The sequence below is a fragment of the Sinohyriopsis cumingii genome, unplaced genomic scaffold (assembly GCF_028554795.1).
Source record: "Sinohyriopsis cumingii isolate HCF-2022 unplaced genomic scaffold, ASM2855479v2 utg001110l, whole genome shotgun sequence".
NCBI classification, from domain to species: domain Eukaryota; kingdom Metazoa; phylum Mollusca; class Bivalvia; order Unionida; family Unionidae; genus Sinohyriopsis; species Sinohyriopsis cumingii.
Genome location: NW_028315961.1, coordinates 758,424 through 783,499, shown reverse-complemented (window position 1 = coordinate 783,499; position 25,076 = coordinate 758,424). Strand labels below are relative to the sequence as shown.

At 35.5% G+C, this 25,076-nt stretch overlaps 1 protein-coding gene across 2 annotated transcripts in view; it reads right to left on the bottom strand.

The window, feature by feature from the left end:
* LOC149772829 (nephrin-like) overlaps nt 1-25,076 on the bottom strand; it is a 267,846-nt gene that overhangs the window by 130,660 nt on the left and 112,110 nt on the right. For both annotated transcript variants that reach the window (XM_089947226.1, XM_089947227.1), the window contains 3 exons: nt 24,344-24,572; nt 8,535-8,813; nt 6,659-6,970 (listed from right to left, as the gene is read on the bottom strand). In XM_089947226.1, the coding sequence (XP_089803352.1) occupies nt 6,659-6,970; nt 8,535-8,813; nt 24,344-24,572 (820 nt within the window). The remainder of the gene's footprint in view (nt 1-6,658; nt 6,971-8,534; nt 8,814-24,343; nt 24,573-25,076) is intronic.

The following is a 25,076-nucleotide window of genomic DNA, read 5'->3' as shown; positions in this document are numbered from 1 at the left end:
TGACTGAGTTCTCTCTCAGAGATCAACTGTTTAGTATAGCTGGTCAGGAATTAAACCAATGCACAGCAGCTATTATTCTCATGACTCTGGTAAAGATCCCGGGTGCAGAAGCTATGCCAAATGGTATGACTCAGAATTGAAATACTTCCTATTAGATTTAGACCTGGAAATATTTTTGTTTGGAGGAAAAATCGGCATGTGGAAGTACACAACCTGACGATCAAAGCTGGTTTGCTATAAATCTGAACTGAAGCTGCAGTTTCCATCTTGGATCCTTCTGTTCTGTTGCAGATACAAAAACTGCATTATTTTTATAATATGGTTTTCATTCGAGTCATTTTGGTTGATGACAATATTTTCATGATTGGTATTCTAACACTATAGAATGTACTTTAATGGTCAGGGCACATCATGCCTGTAGAGTACATATACAATACATTGTACTGTTACCATTTGTAAGTTAAGGCTGAATTGCGAAGTTCATGTCAACATTATATAATAGGCCATGAATGTTAAATGAAGTTCAGGAAAACACCACATTATGGAGTATTCGACATCCATCAAAACAGCAGCACTACCTGTAACATATTCGACACAACAAACTGCACATTTCGCTTAATTATCTGTAATTTAATACTTGTCATCTTAATCTTGTTAAACTACTAAATATTAATTGATTGATGCTTTTCAGGACGATTTTAACCATGAAATAGATTGACTGAAAGACACATACTTGTGTTTGCACAGTTGATTTGTGTTGATAAAGCATTAACACCTGTTTATTAATGCCATATTACAAGTAAAGCTCCCATGAAACGTGAAAATATTATGTCCCCCCTCGTCTTCTTTTCCTAAAAATGAGTCACATCCATTTTTCTATAGAGACAAGCATATTTCATTGTCAAATTTAATCATATACAGTTCTGTCAATGCTAAAAGTATTGTTATCCAGAACAACTCAGTTATGACCTGGATTCATTTAAAGGATTCAGCAGGGAAGTTAGAACAACAGTATCATCCAGTCTCTATTGAGTGAAAAGATAAACACTAATAACCTTCCGACCCTAATCTAAACTACTGAGAGTAGCTAAAACTGCATCTAGTTACATTTGTGTATGAGTATGGTGACAATACTTGACAATGCTAGATTTACAACTATTGTTTTCCTTTGTAAATGTATTAAGTACTTTGAAGACAATAGAGAAGTTTTTATTAAAATAAAGAGTTCAACATCTTATAATTTTCTATAGGCTTATATTAATAGACAGCTTAATATTTTCATTTGGACAAAGTCGCTCTTTTGGGTTCTCGAAATACACTTTTTTGAGACTCAAAAAGCCACCAACAGAGTCTGGGAATATGGCAGGTATGGGGGTTCTTTATAATAATAATAACATTATAATTATCATTATTATTATTGCTAATAAGCTTACTCTTACAGACATTTATCCATAGTTTGGCAAAGTCAGGTCTGTACTTTTAACTCATGATCATCAGTTTTATCATATCCATCTTTTTGAATATCAGCTAAAGTACCTTCATATCAAAAAGACTCTCTAATCTATTTCTCTGAGAAACAAAATCCAACTACTTTATTTTTCAGCATTAAACTCACAGGACTCAAAGCACTAAGTATAGGGAAGAAAGGAAACCAGTCTATAAATGGGTGAAGATCAAATATAATACATATCTGTTTGGCTTGGCAGGATTTGCTGATAATACAAGTAAGATTTTAGTATAAAGAATCTTTTGAGAGATTTATCCTATCTGTAAATAATAAAAAAATAGGGACAATGTCTTATTGATAATATTTCAGTCCTTTTACAGACCTGATACTAGGACACTAATTACTGAAATTAGCACATGATTCTTTAGAAGTGTAATTAAAAAAACATGTCAGAACACATGTAGATAAATAACATGGAACATATAGCTTTCTCTACACAGAAACTTGCATCAAGATTGGGTCTATATTGAGAAATGCACATTTGATTATGAGCATTCAGAAATTTAAAGTTGCTGAATTTTTAATATCATGGTGTTTCCATATATTTACCATGAGAGCTGAATTAGTACTGTAAGTCATACAGTACTATATGTTTATCTCTACATAATCAGACACTGGGCTATCTTGCTGACATAAATGGATCTCAAGGTAAGTGAGGGAGGGGACTGAAAAAATCTAAGTTCACATAAAAGTGAAGTTTGTTGTCAGTTGTTATGATTCAGACTTTGAGAAAACAACATAAATCTTGATTAAATAAAGGAAAACCAGCTGGAAATACACTTGCATATTTACAACTTACATTTGTGTTACATTTTTATGATAGAATCCATAATGTGTTAAGTAATATATATGTATGTAAAAAATCCATGAATTTAAGTGTATGTTATTTTAGAAAATTGTGTATCAGCTAGATCCCTTTAGGAAAAACATCTATAACAAACAAGTATATAAAAAGACACTTGTCCTCATTTTGACCTATACACCACTTTCTACAAACATGTGTCACTAAACAATTCACCAAACTGTCATTGTTACCAATAGCACATGGCTGCACAGTTGTCGTTTACATCTTACATGTACATAAATTGGCCTAAGTCTTGGTTGAGGCAACAAGCATAATAATCTTGCTAAGGCTACCAAAGGGTATGAAAACCTCTCAACAAGTGAAAATTTTCACAAGCATCTTTGCGAGATGCCCCACCTAAAATTCCTTAGTGGCCAGATATTTAGTTTCAAGAGATTGTAAATTTAATTTGCATTACATGCCACCATCATTTGTAGCCACCATAAGCATAAAAAGTTACTTATGGGGCATACATTACATGTTCCAATCACCAAACCCTAAAAGTACAACAACCGATCAGTTTCCATTGCTTTGGTGCTGACCACCATTGATGGAGAATGAATTGTTTCATTAACGATTTGGCTGGCTTGCTATCATGAAGGGTCCATGCACTATTTAAATCATTGCAAAAGGCCATCTTTGGAGGACCAAACAAATACGCATATGTTAATGTGATAGCAATATTAAAGCCTGGTAGCAACATTAACTAATTGTAGAACAAAGTGTGGGTCTGAACTAGCAGGTTGTTGATATAAATGATTAGAGAACAAAAGCTTTAATAAAGTTGGGAACTAGTTTACTTTTTAGCTCAACATCGACATAAGCATGACATATTTAGTGGTAACAATAGACCAAGTTTCCATTTTTCTTCATATCAGCAGCTTGTTGACATAAGCGATATTGTTGTTGTTGTGGGGTTTAATGAATTTTTCAGCACACGATAGGCTATACATGGCGACCAGTATTAACAGTGGAGGAAGAACCCAGGAAAACCCCCGAAAGAACCACTGACCCACGAGAAGCTACTGGCAAGCTTTCTCACATACCCACATTGGCTGAATCCGAGACTCAAACTGGTGCAGACAGAGGTGAGATGGCAGTGATCTGAAACGGAGAGCGCTTTAGACCACTCGGTGCCCACGATAAGTGGTATTAATATAAGTTGGTAGGACTGTAAAGAAAATAATAGCCTTACAGTGCTTCCACATATATGGATGCACAATTAAGTTACTTTCTATGCAGAGGATGGGTGGGTATTCAAATAATGCGATGAGGTAAGTATTCAAGGAGAAACATAGTTTACTAAAACTCAACTTTCATCTTTGAATTTCATCCCCATTCTCATTAGGAGAATAGGTGATAAGAAAGGATATGCTGAGCGTCCAAACTGTGCCCCAGATAGGACTTCCCAATTGATCTAAAAAGCTAGATGATGTAAACAGGAGTTGAGGTCATCTTTTTCCTTGGACTAAAATGGAACTCATATGTTTCTGGCGGATGTCATACAAATAGATGAAGTTGTACCAAACATAGAATATGACACAGTAGAGAAGTTTCAGAAAGACCCAAGGATTTATGTTCAAACCAGGACAGAGCACAAAACTGATAACACTTTCCTTGGTATGTAAGCCACAGGATTTTCTGTAAGGACAGATGGACTGGAACATGAAAATATGTGTGTACCAAATCAAGACAACAAATTCATTCACACAGATGGATTTGGTGGACTGATCTTGCTATCTCCATCTTGAATGACATCTGCTGTTCTAAGCAGAAAAGACAGGAAGAAAAGTCTGTGAATGGGAAATCCAAGCAATCTCCACTGCCAGATTCTCAAGCTTCCTGCAAAAGTGTGTCCTTCACCTAGTCTGATGGTACTTACATCAGGAGAGGAAAGGAAAAAGGGGAAGGGACTGGCAAAGCTAGAATCAAAGCCCCTCTGAGACAATCTCGATTGCCCACTCATATGACAGAAAAAGACTCAGCCATATTGTTTTGTAAAAAGAGTGGGGCACCTACTGGATAGTTGTCAGAAGATGGTGGCGGAAAGGAGACAATAGCGAGAGAGTGGAGTCATGGAGGTTCAGAAACTTTGTTTCCTGTCCCCTTGATATGACAGTCGCTGATACTTGATTATCAAATTGCCCTTATGTAAAGGATTGGGATCATAGCCGGCTGTTTGGTTGAGCAGCAAACGACCCCTTATTTCCTTATCTCCAGTCATTATGCCATTGAAGGTGAACTGGAGATGATGTATAAGGCAATGGTTGCTGCACAGAAAGATTGAGGGTCAGTTCATGGACTGCCTGCCTCAACAATTCCTCTATCTTGCCACAAAACAGCAAAGGCAATCCAAAGGGAGGTTTGCAGGGGCAAGTCTGGATGTGTATGGGAACAAGGAAGACATGGCCACTATATTGCAAATGAGTTTCAAAGTAGTGTACAGAATGTATTTATCCAAGTAGAAGCAGACAAAGTCAGATTGTCCACAGCATAGTTCTTATCTAATGATGAGAGATCTGTGAACAACATAGCAATGGGTCTAGCTGAATGGACTGTCACACACCAGCAAATTTCCATGTAATAATTTTGATATAATTTTCTGATTTAAGCTAGCAATAGATGCCATACAGGTCAAAACATAGCTGGCATCCTTACAAAGAGCATGCAAGTGAAAGGCACAAACATGACTCATTTAGATGGCAATAAAAATGCAAAAAATATAATTAAAAATTTTCATCTTGAGTTTACTCAAATTGCACTTTCTACAAATCTGAATTATGGGAGATATGTCATGGGTTCTAAACCTTGATTACAGACTGCAATATTGCAATTTCAACTACATTTCCAACTGCAATAACGTTCTCTTTTCTGCACTCAAAATGAAAAAACATGATATTCTACATTGTATTTTTCATAATTACAATTGAAAGAGTTCATATTTTTCTACATTATGATTTCAAACATTCAATGACAGAACAGAAACACACATGCAGCTGAGTCAAGATAAGTCCCTCCCTGCTCAAACCACAGACACATGTACTTTGTGTTGAATTGACACAGCTAATAAATCCTGTCCATAATTAGTGGAACTGAGTAGAATCAACAACAAAATAACAAAATCCATTCATTCCAGGGCAGATGGAAAAGCTGTTGCAATGAGCTTTCCTTCACATTGTGACTCTCAATTTTAAGTAGATCAAAACGTCAATTCTTTTTTAAACTGATGTCGAGATTAAGTTCAAAGATCACTGGAAGGTGCTATGTGTGCATTAATATTGTTATTGTTTATTGATGAATCTACAGTTGTGTATTTATTTTGGAATATGGCATAAATTCAATTACTTTTTTTCTTGATGCGTACTTTTTATTGTTAAGACTTAGGTAGGATAAGAAAATGAGTGCACAATAAAAAGGTAACCGCATTTGTGTGGGAAAATATTAATTAATTTTCTCAGATGGATACTGCATTCCCAAAGGAACCTATAAATAGCCATGGGTAATAAATACTGTTTATTTAAAATACAAACTGAATTTAGTAAAACATATTGCATCCCTGTTTTTTTATAACTTGATGTTTAGAATGTTCAGTAGGCCTGAAGATCACATGGAATATTATATATTAAAATAATCAGATTTCACTCACAAGGACCAACCGAGTGACTGAATGTGCATTCAGCGGCACATCAGCACTGCAGGGCCACATGGTGCCACAAGAAAGGATATATAAGGAAAACGATAATCAGAAAAGGTTTATTATAAAAGTAATAAAAGCACAAAAGCACAATGACAAACTGATGGAAATATGAAAGTTCTCGACCACTGGGGAATGTACATTGTTCTTTGTAAATTGTAAAAAGAATATTAACAAATAAATAAGGGTGACTATCAATACAAATATTAATTAGAAATATTCAAAAAAAAATAGTATTGCACACCAGTAATTTTTTTTAGTAAATGCTAACTTCCTTGAAGAAATTTAAATTTACCTATCAAAAAGTTCCTTCATGTGCTGGACACTGTAGTAATGATTGCGTGTAGGTTGGAGATCAAAACAATCCATCACAAAGAGTTTCACGGTGAAGGGTTCATTGCAAAAGTCACACAGAGGTAGGTCTGTGCCCTTTAATATGTTGGAATGGATTATATAAGTATAACCAATTCACAAGGAATTCAAACCCAGATTTAATATTCTAATTTTCTATAATAAAAAAGATAACAAATATTTACAAAGAGAAAGTTGGAACATAGCTCTTTGATTATTTTAAAACTACATTTACTGACAGAAGAACAACTGCTGAACTTACAGTAAATGGTGATAGTCAAGTTCCCTGAAGTCTGGCCACTATCCAATCCATTGTATGCTCCGCAGGTCAAACTTTTTCCATTGTCCACTCGTTGTCCTGTGTAATTCAGAGTTCCTCTACTAACAAACAGATCATTGCCATGATTAATTACAGTAAAACCAGAAGGAGAGTCAGTGATGTTAGTGCCACTCTTCATCCAATAGATGGCAGCACTTGGTCGGCATGCACCAGTCTCACAAACAATTACAGCCAATTGTCCCTCATTCAAAGTTAATGCTGTGCCATTCCTCAGTTGTACTGAATCAATGGGCACTAAAATTGTGTAAAATGTCATCAGAAGAACATAACTGCTTATGAATTATACAGACAATATAAGCTTTATTAAACAATGTTATGATGTAATTTAGTACATCTTTAATAGAAATAATTTAAAAATGGAATATTAGCATTGCTACGTGGAGCTATAACTGTGGTGAAAGCCGGTGTCGAGATTTCTATTAAGTAAATTTTCTCTGCTCATTCAGAATAGTTTAGACAATTAATATGGAAGAATAGTATCTCTAAATAAGAGACAATATGAATAAAATGAAAACAAACTGTACAGTGTGTAGTGAAATATTTGTGATATCAAAAATTGTATCTTTAACATTATAAAAACTGTACATTAACAGAATACTTATGCCCCAGAGACCAATGGGAGGTCACATAATATTCAGCTAAATGAGTTTTACTCTCTGAACAAAATTATTATTATTATTATTATTATTAGCAACATTTTGCACATATTACTTGCAAAATCTGACATCACTCTGACGGCACCTCTCTATTGTGTCTTTGTTTTTGGTATTTGCCTGGTCAGTTCTGTTTTGAGGTGCACAAAACACAAGCTTTCTTTGTGCATGGGCCCAATCACCTGAATGTTTGCTTGCTTTTATGAGAGCTATCAAATCCGGCATATTTGTCTTCTTATTAAATCCCATTTGCAATTAAGACATCAATGTCTTGTAAAAAATTCAGATTTCACCATAACACAAAAAGCTCAAAATCAGTGACAGATCATCTAATTATATTATCTGAAAAGTACAACAATACTTAGGAAACCTATCCATTCATATTTGCTTTTTACAGTTGAATACTGCACATAAAATTAACATATGATGTGTTAGCACTGACACTGAGCTGTAATGGACAGCAATGGCCCACCATGGATCTGCAGGAATGTGCATGTAGGTTGTTGTTGTTGTTGTAGGGTTTAACAACATTTTTCAGCACATGATAGGCTATACATGGCGGCCAGTATTAATGGTGGAGGGGAAGAACCCGGGAATACCCCAGAAAAAAGCACAAACCCATGAGAAGCTACTGGCAAGCTTTCTCACATACCCAGATTGGCTGAATCTGAGACTAGAATCCACACAGACAGAGGTGAGATGGCAGTGATCAGTAACGAAGAGCACTTTAGACCACTCGGCCACTCGGGGCCCTGTGCATGTAGGTAATTGGCTCAGGGCCCTAAATTGCTGGTATTGCATGGATATGTGTTAACTACTTTACTGCAAGTGCATTATTATGTGTGCTATGAAAAACAAATGATTTAGGCAGTCGATTTACATTTACATTTTATGTTTGATTTTAGCACTTTGAACACACTATTGGCTATATCATTCTCAGGAAACTGGAGGTAAATACCTCTCTCAAGGCCACATAAGGCAGCCAACACAAGCAGGCCTAGGTGGGTATCGAACCAATGACCCTTGGAGTCTGATGACCTACCAACTGAGCTCTTGCAACTCGTCTGAACTAACCAGCTGCTGAATTGAGAATTAAACTTGTCAACTGGAACAGGAAACAAAGCTGGATGGTTTATTAAACTTACCTTTGACATACAGCCTGGCTTTTTTGGAATCAATTTTCAGATTTTGGTCAGTATTGTACACCTGGCAGTAAAATATCTCATTGTGGTCAGCAGCAGTTGGAGTATAGTTCCAAATGGCTCCACTGCCCTTTGACTGATATCCTAGATACCATGTAATTGTTGCAGGTGGCCTACTGGTCCCTGTTATACAGGTCAAGGTTACTGGTACCCCAGCTGTTACATTCAGTGTGTCTGTTATGTTCTGGTTGTTCTGTTGTACAACTGCCTCAGTAACCCTCACTGAAAAGAATTGTAGGAAGTTCATACATGCTAATTATTACAGTAAAAAAAATTGCATGAGCAATAAAAATTACACAAATCAATGTAACAATAAAACATTTCATCAGTTGTCCAGTCATGCTTCATATCGTCAAGGAGATTTATTTAGGTACTTATCGATTTTCAGGACTTCCACAATTATTTACTTTTGACTTTAAAATTTACTTTTCCCTCAGCTAAAAATTTCAATAATGTTATTGCATAACATGAACATTCACTCCTTAAATGCCTTCAATAAAATGAAAAGTGGTTCATGCTCCCAGGTTCAAACATGATTAGCACACAACTCCAGCAATGAGATGCAACTGAATCTAGTAACTATTGATGCTTTATGTCATTTGATCTCCCAAAGTTTATCACATATTTTGTCATTAATATATTTAGAAACTATGTTAATAGCAAAATTCTGAGCTTAAAAAGCTATATTACATATTCAGTTTAAACATTTTGTTTTACCCCCTTCAAAATTCAAACAGTTTTTGGCAACGTTGAACTATCAACAAACTAGAAAAAATTGTCATTAGGTTAAACTGTAATTTTCAAAGACATGGTTTGCTTCTTAATCCACATTCTCCAACCCTCAGCATCCCACCCAAACCTTGATTTGAGTTGTTAAATATTTTATATGTCCACCTCCAATGAATGCATTGTTTGTGATGCTAAATCGCCCCCTGCTCACACCCACCTACCTACCGACATCCCAGACCCAAACTTTGTTACATATATGCACACCTAATATGAATGCATGGTTAAAAATATTTTAAAATGCAAACTGTATCATAAGTATTCCTTGACCTGCTTCATAGGAACCCTGTGGGTGGCAACCAAAAATCATGCTCCTCTCATAGAATAATAGATAGTGGCATTTTGGATACTGTTCTTGTAAAGTGTGTTGTGTGTGTGTGTTGGCATGCATTAGTCTCGAGAGATGATGGAAGTGCGCCCATGAGAGATGTCCGGGTTGGTGGTTGTGCAGCATCTGCTGTGGCTATGTAGTCCAACACAGGAGTGGCAGTTCTTGCTGCATACGCCAATCGAGCGGTGACTTATAACCAGTAAACTGCTGCTTCCCGTGTTGTGTCGATGCTCTGGAGCAAAGCTGGAGTGTCCTTTCCAGGGCACAAGCCTGGGCAGGATGATATGGAGAATCAATTGTTGCCCATATAGTTGATCCCCCCTCTCCACGCAGCTGATGGATCCAAGGGAAAGGACAAGCCGATATGTCATGGCACCAGCTGCGTCACAGGAATTGCCAAGATTATGCTGAAAGCAATGCCATTTTGCCTTTGGGACTCCGTCTGCGGATTTTCTGTTGGGGTTTACTCTCTTAGCCTTTCCCATGAGAAGGTATAGTCGCAAGGCAGCAAAGGTTTGAAATCAGAATTTACCTTCTCCTTGATGGGCGACCACCCAAGGTTAATGAGCCCCATCTGCCCAAAGCATCTGGTTTTGAGGCACCAGAAACTCGCCTAGCATCCCTTCTCCATTCAGTTTAAACAGGTTCCGCCACTCGTGAAGGCCTGGAGCTGGATTTGGTTGTCAGAGGCTCTATCAGATGCAAGCCATTGGGAGATTTCCAAGGGAAGTGGGTACTTATCTCCCACATCTGCCCCCAGCAATGACAACCCTTGTAACCCTGTTCTTGTAAAGTATGTTGCACACTGGCCATCACACAACTTTAGAAGTTTCCAACACTTCAGCTTTGCTACTGGGAAAAAAGCAATGAACCGAAATACAATTGCTGAAAATGTTACGCTGGTTCATTACAAATACAGTTACAAGTTAATCATACCTCCTGAACACAGGATCAACCTGCAAGATATTATCCACGTGCAATTAATGCCCTGTCCATGATTAACTTTGCAACACTACCATGAATTTAGAATTTCAAGAAAGATATTCTGTAGATAAAACAAAACTGCAAGCTTACATATAATTTTGTCTAATAAACATACCTCAAACAACGTTTGAAACAAGTATCAATCAAGCTGTGAGGACATGCAATCAAGACCCATAACTCTAAAATGACAAGAGTTTCTTGAAGAGACTAAGCTCTACTAGTTGACAAAAATTTCTAGGCCCCCATATTGGACTCCAGATCATTATCACTTTCATTTATGATAAACTAAACACCACAAGCCCCATGTTTACATGATTTTTCATTTAAGAAGAATAATGAAAAGAACATTTTCAGGATGGATACCATGGCTGCCAGATATGAAATCTTTCTGTCCCAGCCAGTGGCTATATGACCATCTATCCACAAGCAGCAATGAAAAATGATTTTTAAGATGATCACCATGGTGACAATATTGGAAGTCAGATAGGTGGCATTTTCAGTTAGGACCACCAATACTTTATGATAAGGCTTGTGGTGAAAGCTGCATCAATCAGTACATCTTAATCGGGAAAATATGATATGCCAGTAAAAATTCATAGGGCCAAACTATCGTGAAATTACAGAAATTTTGAAAATCTGAAAATCATGTATGGTATGTTTTAAAAAATTAGTTCTAAGCATATTTTCAATACCCAAAAAAAATACAATGAGCAACACTTCTAAATCCCCAAGAAACTGATGCATAAATCAATCAAACACAAATGACTTGCTCTGTGGTAGTTTCTAAAAATAGTCCTATTGGAGCAAGGAGTTATTTTATCTTATTGAATCTGTTTTCTTCATTGACCTTTACAGCATTGTAGTACAACTGAGCAGCCTATTATATGGCAGTAAGTGTATTTCATTTTATATTTACATGTGTAAAATCCAGGTTACAGAATAATCATTTCAGACTTATCTATGGCGTAAGTTATTGCACACAGATGGATCGCAAAATAACATTAAATCAACATAATCTATGGAATAAAAGCAACCGTGATACACCATTAAACTCATAAATAAATATATATATTTTGCCATTCCCGATACATATATATAATACAATAATGTGATTGCGAGTTTGTTCCCTCAATGTTTCATGGAGGTCACGCCCTCTCTGCTGCTTTAATTAAATCATTGTTATATCAATAACGGTACCAGTGTTGGAGTCTCATACAGCTAGATTAGTTTGAGAACGACTAGAAGCAATGAAACAATTTCTTCCCATGAGGGATTCTGTTAAGCAGCAACTACAAGAACATCAAGAATCTCAAGCTAATTTACAGAAAGTGCAGAACAGTTATTTAGACCTGTTACAAAAGTTAGTGAAAGAGTTGCAGAGGTTACTGAAGGTCATCTACCATCAGTAAGCAAACTGCTGAGCAAACTGAAAAAACAGCAAAATGAACTAAACAAACAAAAAGGATTTTACAAGATCTTTTGATATAGCTGCTGCACAACCTCCCCCTGTAAGTGAAGAAATACTTGAGGGTATTCGTACTGAAATAGCTGATGTGAAAAAAAAACTTGCACCTAAACCTAAAGTAAGAAAAGAAAAGTTTGAACTGATTAGTAAATTAAGAGAGGGTGTTATTGCTGTACTTAGAGAAAAAGTTAAAAAGAAGGATTTTTCTCGTTTTGCATATAATAGTTTTTTTTCTTCTCAAAAGTCTGAAATTTAAAACCAGAGTATGTTAACATAAATACTGCTAGCTATTTTAAATGGCTATATCATGTGTATTATAACTTACCCAAGGGTAATGATGAAGTATATAATGAATATATTAACGACATAGATTTTACTCAGAACAATTTCAAACAACAAAAACTACAACCTCCCCAGCAAGAGCCTTCCTATCAACTTCCTCCACCACAGCAACAACAATGACAACAATCTTCTTCACCATAGCAAAAGATGATGTTGAAACTTGAAAAGTCTAGAGAGCTACTTAAAAAAGCAAAAGTAGAAAGATCACCCTTAAGACTATTTGAGAAAATAGCAGAAACAACAAGTGAGGAAGAAGAAGCAACCAGAAGTAGTTTTTCTACCTTGACTATGTTGGGGGGGAGGTGGTTTTATTGCTTGTCCTAACAATGTTCTTGATGATGTACAATGACTAGAAATCCTCATAGGAGGGAAACGTGCTGGAAATAATTCTCCAGAAATTATTAAGGAAGCAGCTGATATTTGTCAAAGATTACTTCAAGGTGGTATAATGGACATCAATGTTTATCGGGAATTTATTTATGAAATCGCAGATGACTACTACACTGATTAGATAAATAAAAAATAAATAAGACGATCATACATAATGCTCAGCGTGAACCTGTAATGGTCAGGGTAGTAAACTCATGATTACCAGTTTATGAAGCAACTTATGGAGATGGACTTGGCAATGTTGTTCAGGGTTTATTTAGAAGGATAGCCCCAAAAGCAATACCAATTGCAAAACAATTATCAATGCAAGCTTTTGATGCTGTTCATGAAAAAGTTCCAGGTGCAATCACCGACGTTGCTGGTAAAGCATTCTCGGCAACCAAGGATAAACTAGCATGGTTAATTAGATGAAAACCACAACCAGTGAAATTACCCAGCAATGAAGTTATGCCTGCAGATGTCAGTAAAATAATAAATTGAGCCACAAATCAAAAACTATCAGCCCTGATGGATCAAGGGGTCGGTGAAGCAGAAAAAAATATAACCTCTAGTATGATAGCAGGCAGTGATCTTCATGTTAGATGATAACAAATGTAATAAAACGTTTAAACGTGTATCTGATCCAGCGTTCGATATAGACGCACCGGTTCTTAAAGATGGGTCTGTACACGATTATCAATTTTATTCTTATGAAGCAAAACAAATAAATCAACATAGGCGAATCAAACTGCAAGTTCAAGATACAAATAGATATTTCTTACCTGCTGAAGCATTTGTTGAAGTAGAAGGTGAAATTATAAAAGCAGATGATACTGAATATGCAGATAATGATAGAATTGGTTTTGTCAACAATGGCATCATGGCACTGTTTGATAGTGCTTATTATAATATCGACAGAAGAAATATTGAATCAATCCAAAAGGATGTTGACATTGCCACAACGATAGTAGGTCCAGCATGACATATTCAGATGATTATACAAGATCAGCTGGTCAGTCAATGTTGTTTACCAAAGACACAACTGACCACCCTGACAAAAGACCATATGACATAAGACGATCAAGAAACGCTGCCAATGGCGCCGATGCTGATGTGTGGCCGGTGGATCATGGTGCTAATCCACAATTCAACTTAGGATTTACAACACGAAGATCAATGTTGAAAGGTAATTGTAGAAGATTTTCATGTGTAATTCCACTGTCACATATTTTTGGATTTTGCAGAAATGTTAGAAAGGTTACTTTTGGAGCCAAGCATACAGTTGCACTTGTACGAAAGTCTACTGATGATGATGCACTCTGACGCCCTATCGGTGATCCTGGGCAAGTAATACTGATAAAACTTATGTTGTGGATGCCGGTAATGACTCCAACAATTTTGCCAAAGAACAAAAATTACTTTCTTTTATGGATCAAGGTGGTAAATCGATATTATCATGGTTGATGATGTCCACAGATAGTGCTCAAAGTATGTAGTGTTAATGGTTCATTTACATGGCATATATCATCACAGCAAGGTGTTTCTGCACCACGGCATATATTTGTTGCTTTACAGGATAATAGACGAGTAAATTTACAAACATGTAGTCACATGATATTTGACAAACTTGCAGTTACTAAAGTTTCCTTAAAAATAAATGGACATCAAGAACCATCTGAAGACCTACTATTGAATTTTGAACACAATCATGTAGTACGTGCATATCATCATTTGATGACATTTATAGACACAGGTTTACAAATATCACAACTAGATTTTACAACATTGTATCCAATCTATTACTTTTTGATGGAACATCTTAATCTATCTAGACAATCTGTTGTTGATATTCACTTTTGAGCTCAAGTAAACGAATTACCCATTGGTGGTAACTACAGAGTAATTGCAGCTATCCTTTCATATAAATCAATGTTTAACTTACTTGAAGGTGTTGGTGGACGAATGAGAATTATTGATGCACCAGTGGAAAACATGTAATTGAATCGATGTTGATATTATAACAATGTCATACAGTCACGTTAATGTCACTCTGACTTCCGGTCAGGTTAAAAAATTACAATCAAAACTTGCAAGTAAATGTGGAAAGCAATAACGTTAAAGGGAGATCAGATTTCTAGTGGCGTCCAAACAAGTTATCGCTAACCAAAACTCAGCTCAAACATTTTAATAAGGCTGTAGAATAAAAAACCAGAGTTCAATTTAATCTTTCTCCGAGTGCCATTAGCAATATGGTTGAAACCAGCGACATATTTCCACTTCTTGCAGCTATACCAGCATTAATAGCCGCTGAAGCCCCAGCCATTTCAAAAGCAGCTGTGTTAGGTGAACACCAGTGATACAATGACAGGTGAACTTAGCATGAACGGAAATAAAATAGTTGTTTTAAGAGATCAAGCATCTGATGAAGATGCTGCAACAAAAAAATATGTAGACGCATTGCATAACAATGGCTATAATACCGTAGATACTCAATTATCCCTGCTGCAGGCCGAGTATGATTTTCACGTAAACACCTGCAGAAATTTTCAAAACTCAATAAAGCTGCCGAAGATTTCTTTGATACCCTGTTGACTGTCAACATGAAACTCTCTGATATTAATATGAATATTGAAATGATTAAAGAAACACTAGAAGATGTCATAAGTGAAATTCCTGATATCGTTAAAAAAATTAATCTAATTAAAATTCTCCACAAACAGTTTGTCAAATTGAATGTTGTTGTTGTTGTTGTGGGATTTAACGCCATTTTTCAGCACATGATAGGCTATGCATGGTGGCCAGTATTAATGGTGGAGGAAGAACCCGGGAAAACCCCGAGAAGAACCACTGACCCACGAGAAGCTACTGGCAAGCTTTCTCACATACCCACATTGGCTGAATCCTGGACTCGAACCCACGCAGACAGAGGTGAGATGGCAGTGATCCGTAACGAAGAGCGCTTTAGACCACTCGGCCACTCGGGGCCCCCAAATTGAATGTAGTATACTCCATATCATCAGGATTCTCAACATGGTCACAACAAAACAACACTATCAAACATACCGCGGAAGTCACTGGTGTGTATAGACTGTCTGTGTTCAGCGCCGCAAAATTTAGTATATACACTATGTATCCCTGGGGTCAATCAACTAATATGTTTTCTGGAATCGTGTCTATTATGTTAATTGGCAGAGATGAAGAAACATTTATACTATAATCAGCTGACAAGAAATTAACCGTGGCATCTTACTGGTGGTGCAGAATTTTAGATATAATCAAGTATGTGAGTGGCAAGCAGCGCTAAAGGATATCATTACAAGTATACAATGAAAGTAAAAAAATATTGAAGACATGCGGTTCTCATTGATGTTGTTTTATACTCGGTATCTTCTATCACTGCTGGTACTGGCATAGTATTATCAGCGCAAACACCATTAAAGGTAGCAGTAGTTGTGACAATATGTGTTTCATTATCAGCAACGATTGCTGAGATTTTTAATATTATTGCAAAAAAGATATCCACATGCATGAGCACAAAACTGCAATTGTATAGTAAAATTACACACGGCAACACAAGTGTATTCTAAATTATCATCGCTGATATCATCAAGCCATAATGATAAAACGATATCAGATTCTAAATTTGACATGATGCTTAAGACATACAACGAAGTCAGTGAGTTAGAAAATCACCATTTGAAAAATGACAGAACTACTTCAGCAGTTATTTTCAAATACAACCATGCTGAGAACCATGATATCAGTAAACTCAACCAACCCTGAATTTAGTGTTAATTTTCCAACTGCAATTCCAGTGAATGAAATAGCTCTTAAGCAGTTGCGAGTATGCTACAGCTGGTCAAATATCAGGTCAAGATCATTTGGTGGATCATCAGCAAATAATTTATTGGCATTTGTGAATAAAAATAAAGATGATGGAACTCCGGACTGGCAAGTTGTTGGAATACCCACAGGAAATTATCAAATCAAACAAATCAATGATGAATTTCAGCGCAGAATAAAATCAGTAACAGAGCAATAATCCAATATAGTTATAACAGTCCATGAAAGAACATTATCTGCTATGTAGAAATAAATTTGCCAGATTACGCCATAGATATTTATCAGTCATTGATTAGAACCATGTTAGGATGGTCTGAAGTTGCGCCTGAATATCAAGGACCACCAGAACCAACAAAAGCTGATTTTTTTTACTCGAGGAAAAAAGTATAAAAAAGAACCAGAATATCGAGAAAAATACCTGTGGAATTTTTCCCTTTATTGGGGAGAAATGTTTTCTACAATAATAGGTGATGTATACACCCATGATGATAAATTAAATCCAAATGTCAATGAACAACTTATCAGATCATTTTCCAAACCTATTAACTCTGAGTTTAGACAATCATTAAATCTATTACAAAATTTATTTTCCAGTGCTACACAACACTACAATGATGACATAAAACAAGAAATCATTGCAATGATACAACATCTAAATCAGGTTACCGGTATATCAGATTTTGAATATATGAATAATTCTGTCATTTGAAATATAAATCGCCTCAGCAATGAATTTGTTGATTACCATGGAAAACCCTGCACAACAACCCTTAAACAGCTGTTTCTAAAACACTATGCCATCAAAGAAGAACAATTACAAGATCTCATATTTCTAGGATTTGAAATCATCCTACTAAGAAAATCAATCAACAGTCTCGACAATGAGTTTTTTCCTAAAATACTTGAACAGTGGAGAAAAATAACCCCACCACCAAGTATAACAATAATCAACACAGACAAGGCCATCATATATCACCAGGAATTGTAAATATAACTTCAACGATCACAGTTAATCTTGTATGTGATGCAATTGATGGCAGCTATCAGATAGATCTTGAAAAATCAAATCAAGCTCAAGCAAGGATATATTTTGTATACTTTTACACCGCAGGTACCACCCAGATATCTGATTGTGCAAGAACCAATCAATCCAGTCTATCCAGAATGTCATAATCCGTTATTATCATGAATAAATTTCAAATTAACTGACCAGAACGGCCACTTGCTTGATTTAAGAAATGAAATTCTGAATCTGAATTTGTATGTAAAATCTTAAAGATTTCATGATCCTAATGATCACAGATCAACATGATCGCACAAACACTACAATCGCAATCGCAGTGTTTTATGACACGACAAAACACATACTTGAAAAGAACCACAACATCAGTAATGATTTTGTTGGCACCTCTGGTGTTGCGTATAATTTTTTGTTGACACGTGATCAGGCACATTGAAAAATAGGAGAAAAAAACTTGATAGAGTCAAGGGCATGTCAAGATGTAGTCCAGGATAAAATCAAGGGGATATTTTTTTTACTGACAAATCGACTAAAATCAGTGGGGGAAAGAAAAAACATGATGAATCCTGACTAAAATCCGAATTACACTTTCACTTTCATGAAATGACCCTAACTTTTCTTTTTCATTACTACAATCACCGACAGTTTCTAATGTAATCTTTCTTAATTGTCTTTATATGAGTGCTGATAGTATTTTCTGCTTCATATTCGCGAGACAATTCTAATCTAATGTTTTCGATTGCGCGCGCACGAGAGAGAGAGAGACGAATTCCCCCACTTCAGTTTCTTTTACTGCAGCCAACAATTGGAACACTGCTCCCTGAATTCGCTTTACAAATTTGTATTTGATGGTAGTGTGTATCCACCTTCTAATTTACCTTCTTGTAATGATTCAAAATCAGAAATAATTTTTTTTCGGGATTTAGTTCATCAACTATATTTATGCCGTCATGTTTTAATTTTTTAATTTCAGAAATGATATCATTGATATTTTCGAAATTCATTATACATTATATAATATATATTTAACTTATATTTCTCAACTATGTGATATAATACAATTGTGTAAAACGCAACCTCTAGATTACTGAAGAAAATATTTCACTTACCTCTGCTATTTTGCACTTCAGTCTGACTGGGACTGAAAAATTCTCCATCTTTTACAGTTGTACACAAATGTTTCCAGTGAATCATGTGAATTAAGTTATTTTGGGAATTCACGCTATGAGTCATTTTGGGAATTTATATGATGAGTCAGTTCATTGGAAACATTCGTGTATAACTATAAAAGACGAAGAATTGCGACTTCTTAGTCAGTCTGGACTGAAGTTGACAGAGGTAAGTGAAATATTTTCTTCAATGTGTTATGTTAATTATCATGTAGACATTTAAATTGTATGATCGTGGTGGCTACAATGACACAAAAAATAATTAATCAGTAACAAACGAGATAACTACTTAATTAATCTACTGGAGAAAACTTAGTGTGGCTGAGTTATCTCTCTTCAACATCAGATCGATGTAATGATGACATTTTACTGGGGTACAAAAACACCTACATGTTTGACCGGAGAAAGTTGCATAATCATATATTTTACTACGTTCCTCACTGATACAGACAAATATGACATGATCACCAGCGATGATAGAGACCTCAGCCTTGACAAAGTCCTTGATAAAATGAAGGGGACAAAATAACTATTCTATGATGGCACTGGTAAACAATCAATGACGCAAGAAAAATTAAATAGTATTAACCATGTTACCTATCCACTGCAGAGTTATCTCACTTCATTGTCTGTAACCAATACAATCGGGAGATATTCAAATAAAATTTTCTGTTTGTATCTTTTTGAGTACATTGACTTGTGTATTTTATTTGCGATGTGTTGTAATGAAGGTATGCAGATATCAAAATACTTTGATTGAAATATTATTTCTTCACCAGTCTCAGTATTTATGGATTTAACGACCCTAGGAATTTTTTTTATACTTTCCAGTAACACCGAACTTGCAATTCTCACGATGTGTCATAGCTTGCAAGTTATGTGAAGAGTTATTGAGTTTTTGTCCATCAATATGATCAATCACAAGACTGTCTTTGATCACCCCAAGAAAAGTCTTGTATACAAACCTATAACAGTAATACCTTTTCTTCCCTTTGATCGTGAACACTAGATAACCATGATTATTAATAACACCGACTGTTTTTTAGCCGACAGTTTCTGATTACACCATCACAAGATGCTTCATAATTCTTGATGATAGGATTCTCACAAATTCTTTTTGCTCAATTTATATATAATAGTATTTGTCTAAAATAGAATTCGTCTTTACAAATCTAGCTAAATAATCTTCAGATGTCTTATAACTTTATCCCCTTGATTTTTATCAAGGTCATTATTTTTTTAAAACATAATATCGCTTTAGTTCTCTGTATTTTTTACCAACACCTTGAAACACAACTGTGTTTTCCCTCTAACTCCAACACCACACCATAAGCACGGTTTTGGACCAAGACTCCCTCTCCGTACATTTTGCAAATGTTGTCCACAGAATTCATTTACACAAGATTTGTTACAAGGAGCTTCAGACCCTATCATCAGCCACCTGCACTGGTTCTTTGTTTGGATCATTGTATATATAATAATTTAATTTAAATGTTTGCCTTAAATATAATATGGAAGAGTTTGAGAGGTTATCCACAATCCAGCCTTAGAAAACAAAGTTTCCTGAAGCCAGATTCGATCTTGACAGAAGAACTCCTGACTTGCGGAGGCAAGCTCTGGCTGATCAGACACATAATCTGATTAATAATATTCGAGATGCTAAAACAGAATTTCATGACGATGGAGCATGTCACGTAAGGTCAACATTCAAAATGACATGCGATGACAAAGTCATCCCCGATGGTGTTGACGGCATCATCGATGCTACAATTAAGAATGATCGAGTGAAAACGATTATTAATTATCTCAATGATCGAAGATATTTTTTTCAGAGTAAAGTTTATTGTGCTAGCTGAAAACATGACAAATATGATCCTGTCCTTGCTAATGAAAAAACTGCTATACTGAGTAAAATTCCAAAACAAGAATTCTGACTTATATTGACAAACATGAGGGTATCCTGTAACTGCAGTTATTTAAGCCATTTATCCAGTAAATGATAAATCCAGCATTAATGATTTAGCGCCAATGAAAATTTCATCCTTGACTTTGTCAAGGCTCAATTGTGTAGCCGAGCGAATTACAGAACACTTCACAAACGCAATACGTGGAAATGGGTTAATGGATCTACGACGTAAAATAATAGGTGAGTGGGCCAAATCAGTCAAGGATACTGGAGCTACAATAAACGATGTTGATAGGTTAGAAAAAAACACTAAAATTCCCAACAAAAGTAAAAACGATAACAGGAGAGATTTTACACGATTCAAAACATTATAAAAAGGGGGGAGCTCCGATAAATATCGTTGATCATATGCACATGCATGGACTAGCACAGTAACAATATTTCCATGACATCGAACCGTAAGATTTTATGATGGTAATATATTTGATATTATTAACGAAATAAGTAAAAGCAATCGTGTATCCATGTGGTTGTTTTCAAGTCCCATTGATGAGCTATTTCTGAATATTTTAAAAGATTTGGACATCCCACACATGAAATAACCAGAGTATCAATAAATGGACCCCTACCCTCTGGGGTAGGACCCGATTTTGATTTGACTGGATTCGCCTGTATCGAGTCATTCAAGCTTGCTAAAGGTCTTCATCTGATCTGTTATGTTTGTTTTGGTAGCCACTTTCCAGAAAAGTATTGGGCACCAATAGTGCTGTTACGATATATGCTCAATGCAAAAATACTGATATCGTTAATTGTAAGTGAAGCAATCATATCGTATCATTCTCAGAAAGAAGTTTGGTTACCACCACCTGAAGAAGATCCTGATGAAAATAAAACACTCGGTAGAAGAATAATCAGTAAATTTACCCCAGGAGGGCGATATGATCATAAAAAACATTATACAAGATTAATTATAGATTATACTGGACTCGATTTTATAATTGCTAATGCAATGAAGAGAACTTTATTTGTGAATCGATAAAACGCTTACTTGTCTAATGGAAAATGATTAAGAACAATTGTTGGTTACATTGATGTCGAGTCACCTCAGCTTACTCATTTAAGATCTTCAATGCTCGTGTATGTTTCGATAAATTTATTATCGATGATAAACAGATTTCTTGACTCTGCAGTTATGGTCACCACAGATTTATTTTATATCGAAAGAAAATACTCAGAATTACTGACTCAATTTACAAGTACTGCTTGTATGTCATGGGATGAATGGAGAACAAATAAAAACAAACAAGAAATGTAACATAGTTATTCTGAATCCACCGACCTTGAAATCAAAGATATTTATTACAAAAATAATCGAATATCAAAATTATCCTCAGCACCATCTGTATATGATCCCGTGACTAGACACAAGACTGTTTATCTAAACGGACCAGGTTGTTCTGGTAAAACAACTTGTGTTATTGAATTATTTCGGCAGAGTTCAGCTGATATGGTTGTTTTAACACCTACACACAGACTCGCAAGAGAAATGAGAGAACAAGGAGTAAAATCATGTTCTTATAGCTTCTTCATATGGAAGGGGGACGCATGAACTCCTGCTTGAATTGGGAGAAATATATTCCAAGGATCATCATTTGGGATGAAGTATGCACAGTATCTAAAGACACATTAAAAATATTTCTCAACTGGTTATTAACAAAAAGCACCACTGTAATAATGTGTGGCGATCATGGTCAACCACCTCCTTTTGTTGGATTGTCTCCACATGAATGGTTACAGAATTTTGTAATTATTATGAAGAAATAACTGATTATAATAGAGTACTTGATCCAGAATTAAGGGAGTTTAAGAAATTAAACAGACTACAACCGAATAAAGTTGAGTGTGAAATAATGCATAAAATAATTTCAGAAACTTTTTTGCATGTGTGGAGACCAAATGATTTAATAGTGGCAAGTAGAAAGATAGTTCATAATATATTTCAACATCGGTTATTTCAGTTGCATAAAGAAAAGTTTACAAGTCTACCCGTACCATTGTGTTATAGACCAGTCGATATGCAATGGCAGAATATCGACGTTGATATACCAGGATCATCAGAAACAACAGAATCTCGTTTTGAATGATACTGTTTTTGTTGATGTCTGTGTTGTTGAGAGCGTGTCTGATACAGTTTGTTTGGATCGTCGATGATCGTATCGAGTGGTCAAACTTAGTTTATCTTGCAGTGTCTAGAGTCAGAAGAATATCTCAGTTGCAGAGAATCGTCACTGACTCTATAGAAACTATTAGCAAAGTTGTTGACAGAGATATAGTAAGAAAATAAATTAGTTGGTTATAAACAATGCGACCAAAAAAAACAAACAACAAACGCGACTTTGATCTTAATGTTGAATTTATCATGGCACTGAAACAACAATAGAACACTCATTGTGCGAGCTGTAAAACAGTAATATTATGGAGCAATATTCTTAATAATCCAAGACAATTTACTGTGGATAGAAAATATAGTAGTCTTGGTCATACACACAAAAATGTGATGCTGACAAGTCTTGAGTGTAACTAAAGTAAGGGTGCTAGCATGTTAAAAAAGTGATCGCGGTGGTAATTGTGTGTCTTCAGTAATTACTTGTAATTGTTCACGTGTAAATCCATGTTGAGGAGCAGCTGAATCGAATCTGTAGATTGCGGGTCTACCTGTGGATCTTACCATGCTAGAAATTGTATGCATTGTAATACTCCAAATCGGATCAGTTGCTCTTTCTTTGCCACCTTCATGTTCACCGGGTTCATATAAATATCTTACAGTAACATTACCCAATACTGGTTGCTTTGGAAAATCGCATCGTTGTATAGGTATGCATTTTATTGTAATTGTATTAATGGGTTTCATAGCAGCTACAGGAATAATTTCATTATTTAATGCAGCTATCACACTTGGTAATTTTGCAAACCATTCACGAGCTCTTATATTTTTTTGTAATTGTTTCGGTCGCATATTGATATCCAAATAACCGCTCAGCAAGTGTTTGAATAAATCGTTCAACAATTGTCTGATCATGATGAATTGCAGTGTGTCCTCGCCGTATTTTGACGCTATGGGTCGGTGGTTCTTCTCGTGGTTTTCCCAGGTTCTTCCTCCACCATTAATACTGGCCACCATGCATAGCCTGTCATGTGCTGACAAGTCGTGTTAAACCCTACAACAACACATGCAATGTTTGACAAGATGAACATACCATAGATTGCCAATTTTGTAAAAGGGTTCTACTCTAAGCTGACTGAAAGACGTGTGAAAAGAGATGAATGCAGACACTGCTGGACAAATGGATGTGTGTATATATATATTTGGATGGGTATATGTGTATATATATATATATATATATATATATATATATATATATATATATATATACAGAATTAGACAAAGTAAAGAAAGTAAAGATGATTATATACTGTTCTAAATCAGGAAAGGGTTAAACAGGAAAACAACAGACCATTTGAGGAAGTCATTTTACCTGCATATCTTATTTGCTTTGACTCTTGAGAATATATGTTTTTGGAAACATCAGAATATTCTATACCACAGGATAGTGTGACATTCTTGTCAACATTGCTTTGCCATGTGGTATAAAGGGGTAGAACAAGTCTGCTGGTATACAACTCTTCTGGTGAAGTACAGTTTCCACCCATCACCTGTGTCCCTGTATCTTTGTAAAAAGTGTAAGTTGCAGATGGTACAATATCCTGTAAATAGCAAGAAATATAGCAGTTACTTAGCAATGCCTACACATTTTCACACACCTTTTATAGATAATATTTGGATGCATAAATAATTATGGGAACAAAAATGTAATTTTCAAAAATATAATGATATTTTACACAGCAATCCAAAACTACTACAAAAAAACATATGGGTTGATGTGCAGTTTCTTGCACTTCCTTTTGCTGATTGCTGTATTTATTCTCAGTTAAAGAAAAGTACATGTACTACCTGTCCATAAATATAAAGCAGTGTCTGAATGGGAATGTAAAAAATATAGCAAATATCCAACAATTGAGTTTCTATTAATCCTCTAATACCATTCATAAAGAAAAACATATTTCTGGGTGAATTTTGTAATACAATTATTAAGATAGGCTAACAAGAGATGCATTTTGTTTCTTGAATAATGTCAGATATAGTTGATGGCAAACTGGAACAATTTATAAAACTTAAAAGGTCTTCACTCTGGAATGTTGTATGTCAAA